This window comes from Colobus angolensis, unplaced genomic scaffold (genome assembly GCF_000951035.1).
Source record: "Colobus angolensis palliatus isolate OR3802 unplaced genomic scaffold, Cang.pa_1.0 Scaffold85, whole genome shotgun sequence".
Lineage (NCBI taxonomy): Eukaryota > Metazoa > Chordata > Mammalia > Primates > Cercopithecidae > Colobus > Colobus angolensis.
The window spans coordinates 9,666,093-9,670,879 of record NW_012122376.1 but is presented as its reverse complement, the minus strand read 5'-3'; the positions used below and the strand labels follow the sequence as shown (position 1 = coordinate 9,670,879).

Below are 4,787 nucleotides of genomic sequence, written 5' to 3'. Positions count from 1 at the left end.
ATTCTCCTGCCTCAGCCTCCCGAGTAGCTGGGACTATAGGCACGCACCACCATACCCGGCTAACTTTTTTGTGTTTTTAGTAGAGGTGGGGTTTCACCATGTTGGTCAGGCTGGTCTCGAACTCCTGACCTCAAATGATGCACCCACCTCGGCCTCCCAAAGTGCTGGGATTATAGGCATGAGCCACCATGCCTGGCCAGAAGACATGATTTTAATGAGCGCTTTAGTGAGTCCTCAGCCACCCAAAAGGAATAAAGCCTGCGTGGCAGGTGCTGGGTTACTTATCCCAGGCAGATGAGGACTTTTGGGAAGAGGTTTCTTCAAAAAACAATAGCAGCATTTCTCAAAAAGTTAAACATCGAGTTGCCATATGATTTAGCAATGCTGTTGCTGGGTATATACCCAAAATAATTGAAAGCAGGGACTTGATCGGGCCTGATGGCTCATGCATGTGATTCCAGCACTTTGGGAGGCCGAGGTGGGTGGATCACCTGAGGTCAGGAGTTCGAGATCAGCCTGGCCAACATGGCAAAACCCTGTCTCTACCAAAAATACAAAACTTAGCCGGGTGTGGTAGTAGGCACCTGTAATCCCAGCTACTTGGGAAGCCAAGACAGGAGAATTGCTCGAACGCGGGAGGCGGGGGGTTGCAGTGAGCCGAGATTGTGCCATTGCACTCCAGGCTGGGCAACAAGAGCGAAACTCCATCTCAAAAAAAAAAAAAGAAAAAGAAAAGAAACAATACAGTAAAAATATAGCATTATCATCTTATGAGACTACCATTGTATATGTGGTCCCTGGTTGACCAAAACGTCATTATGTGGTGTGTGACTGAATTTGTATGGAAATATCCATAGCAGTGTTACTCACAGTAGCCTTTAAAAGGTGGCAGAAGCAACCTAGTGTCCTTCAGCAGATGACTGGGCAAACAAAATGTAGTCTTTATATACAGTAGAATATTACTCAGCTTAAAAAGGAATGGAATGTTTTGAATGTGGTTTTTGTTGGGGGGCAAAAAAAGGAATAGAATTCTGATACATGCTATAACATGGATGAACCCTGAAAACATGCTGATGAAGTAAGCCAGACACTAAAGGGCAAACGTTGTATGATTCCACGTATGTGAGCTATCTAGAGCAGACAAATTCACAGAGTTAGAAAGCAGAATAGAGGTTACCAGGGGCTAAGTGAGGGGAAATGTGGTTATTTAATGGGTACAGAGTTTCTGTTTGTGATGGTGAAAAGTGCTGGAAATAATAGGGGTGATGGTTGTGCAACGTTGCAAATGTACTTAATGCCACTGAATTATACACTGAGAAAATGGCTAAAATGGTAAAAAAAAAAAACAAATAATAAAAATATGATTTTTCTAAGTTAATTTGTTTCATTTTTCCTAATTTTTTTCTTTAAAAAGAATTATCAGGCCAGGTGCAATGGCTCAGATCTATAATCCCAGCAGTTTGGGAAGCTGAGGTGGGCAGATCGCTTGAGCCCAGGGGTTTGAGACCAGCCTGGGCAACATGGTGAAACCCCATCTCTATAAAAAGTATTAAAAAATTAGCTGGGTGTGGTGGTGCACGCCTGTAGTCCCAGCTACTCAGGGGGCTGAAGTGGGTAGATCACTTGAGCCTGGGAAGTCGAGGCTGCAGTGAGCCATGATTGCACCACTGCACTCCAACCTGAGTAACAGAGCGAGACCCTGTCTCAAAAACAATAAAAAAAGGAGTTACCTTTTTTGTTGTTCGTTTTTGAGACAGGGTTGCCCAGGCTGGAGTGCAGTGGTGCAATCATGGCTCACTGCAGCCTCTAACTTCTGGCTCAAGCCATCCTCATGCCACGGTCTCCCAAAGTGCTGGAATTACGGGCATGAGCCACCACGCCGAGCTCATTTTTCATACTTTATAAACAGTCTGAAAAAAATAGAAGAATTCTACAGAGTAAATATTCAAATTTCGGATACTAACATGTTGCATATTTTCCTCTTCTATTAAAGGATATTGCTCTAAAAACAAGAGAAATCTTTACCAACCTAGCACCATTTTCAGAAGTTTCGGCTGATGGAGAAAAGAGAGTGCTTAATTTGGAGGCACTAAAGCAAAAACGATTTCCACCAGCAACAGAAAACTTCCTTTATCATCTAGCAGCAGCCGAACAAATGCTGAAAATCTGACTGTGTGACAGAATGTATCACTGATGACTGATAGCCCTCTTTCACTCTGATTATCCATTAACTACATAAAGTCCTGAAAATAACAGAGAAACTGTTATATATTTTTAATGATTTATTTGCAGGTATTGAGATTTGACCTGAAAAACAATGAAACACATGAACACACTTCTGATTTTCTCCTAGCTGATTAGTTTCCTGCCTGCTGTCAGTGCTGGACAAAGTGCTGTTACTACTTTATATAACATTACAAAACAGCTAGAGGTCCTGGGGTAAGAGAAAAAAAGCACATTATGACAAATGCGAAAGCCTTCATTATTACACATTCCAGTTTCTCACTGTGTAGTCATAAGCTAATGGTCTACTTTCAGAAAGCTGCCTGAAACGTTGCTTTGTACTCTAGGAAGAACTTTAATTCCTCCTGGGGAACTCTACTTTCTGAGCCCAACTGCTAAGTTTTCTGCAGAACTGTCTAGAAGATCATTCAAGAGAGCCTGCAGTTGCACTTTCTTGTAAAAGTTAAAAAAGCAAAAAAAAAAGGTTTTTCCCGGCTTTTGAACATTTTGCCTATATTATGAGAGTTTTGCATATATTTTATACTTGAGTAGACAACTTTAATAATCCATATTTATACTATCGCAGATGTAAGCATTTGGCAAACGTTCAGCCATTAGCACTCATTTAACCCTGTTAGCGATATTCTTTTGAAAAAGGTGCCAGTCCTTACGTGGTAAACTAAGAAGCCCATTAAATATAACACTGTAGGACTGAAACAGTGACCTTATATTATTGCTAAGGGAATATGAGATTAACTTCCTACAGGGGCCAAAACCGGAGAAAGGCTTCCAGCAACTTCGGTGAAAGTAATTTGGCCACATGTCAAGCCAACTGTTTGTATTCATTTATGTACCTTTTTCACAACTGGAGACCTTAAAATTGCCAAATCAGCATGGAGGCCTCAATTACGTGCTCGTTAGTGTGTCATTCATGTTGATTGTACGGGATTACTTTCACTCAGTACTGATGTCCTTGGAAATCTTACCTGGAAACATGTTTGCAAAAAACATTATTGGATCTTTCATTTTTTTTTCTTGGTATTACGTATTTGTTAAATAAAAATTAAACACCCTCCCTTTTTGAGTGAGGGCAGGGGAGGACCTGAAATAAGATGATGTTTACTAAGGCAAATAATTGAAAATTAAATCTGCACTTTATGGAAATGAAAAATACTAACATCTTTTTCCTCATTTTTTTTGTATTACTATATTAGCTAATGATCAAAGTTGTTAAAATTATAAATTTATGATGCAGAAATAAAATGGAAATATTTTGATATTCAACTACTTTTAGGTGGGTGACGAATTGTCCCCTTTCTCTGATTCTGCTCATTCCAAAGAAAACGGAGAAAAAAACTGTGAGGGCACTAGGGAATTATGAAAAGACCTGTCTGAAAGTTCAAGATGGCCAAGGGTGCAGTGTGCCTGTAATCCCAGCACTTTGGGAGGCCGAGGTAGGCGGATCACCTGAGATCAGGAATTAGAGAATAGCCTGGCCAACGTGGTGAAACCCCGTCTCTACTAAAAGTACAAAAATTAGCTGGGTGTGGTGGCGGGTGCCTGTAATCCCAGCTACTCAGGAGGCTGAGGCAGGAGAATTGCTCGAACCTGGGAGGCGGAGGTTGCAGTGAGCCGAGATTGCACCATTGCACTCCAGCCTGGGCAACAAAATGAGACTCAGTCTCAAAAAAAAAAAAAGTTCAAGCCATCCCTCGCCACACACCCTTTCCTCCCGCCCTAGCCCTCCTCCACTCGCCCTCCTGGAGCTGCCTCTGTAACTTCAGTCTCCTGTCCTTGGAAGGTGCCTTCACATTTCTGTCATCTGGTAGTGGTTAAACCTCCACCTGCAGCTGTTGCCCATCTTGTTCTCTAACTTGAATTTTGGTCAGTGTCAGCTTGTGGTCAGACTGAGCCATTTACTGATTTTGCCCTTTTAGGCTGTTGTGAAACTCTCCTCACCAGATTGGGAAGTTAACCGTCATTCTGGCCTTGGGAAAACAAAACTACAGATAAATTCTTTGGTAATCTGGGGTAGGGTGCGTTGGAAACGTTAGTCCAATACTCAAATGTTGAGGTACCTACTCTGGGCCATGCCTGTGTTGTATTTTGGGCTACCCTTTGGGCAGCAGCTCCTGCTCTCGCGGTGCTGCGCACAGTCCACTTGGGGAATAGGGTCAGCAAACAGGCTGCTGTCGTGCGGCTAGTGCTAGGCGTGATGTGTGAAACAGAGTGGTATCAGCACACAGATGGGGACCCAGTTCAGTGCTGTCAGTCCTGGAAGGCCTCTCAGAGGGAGTGATCGATGTCAAAGTCAGACCTGAAGCATAAGAAGACATCTACTCAGACCAGAGGAAACAGCTGTGTGAAGGTCCGGAGAAGAGACCACAGCCCATGTGAGGACCTGGAGGGTCTAGAGGGAGGGGAGGGAGTGGCAGGATATGAGTACGGGAAAGGCTCGCCGTGGTGAGGAATGTGGGCTTGATCTTGACGCACTGGGAAGCCATATAAGGCTTTTCAGGCCGGGTGCGGTGCTCATGCCTGTAATCCCAGCACTTTGAGAGGCC

At 43.2% G+C, this 4,787-nt stretch overlaps 1 protein-coding gene across 1 annotated transcript in view; it reads left to right on the top strand.

Moving 5' to 3' along the window:
- Positions 1 to 3,507, top strand: part of FAM45A (family with sequence similarity 45, member A) — a 24,747-nt gene extending 21,240 nt beyond the window's left edge. The window contains exon 5 of the mRNA XM_011930310.1: positions 1,994 to 3,507. Within this exon, the coding sequence (XP_011785700.1) occupies positions 1,994 to 2,170 (177 nt within the window). The 3' untranslated portion in view covers positions 2,171 to 3,507. The remainder of the gene's footprint in view (positions 1 to 1,993) is intronic.
- The last annotated feature ends 1,280 nt before the right edge of the window (positions 3,508 to 4,787 follow it).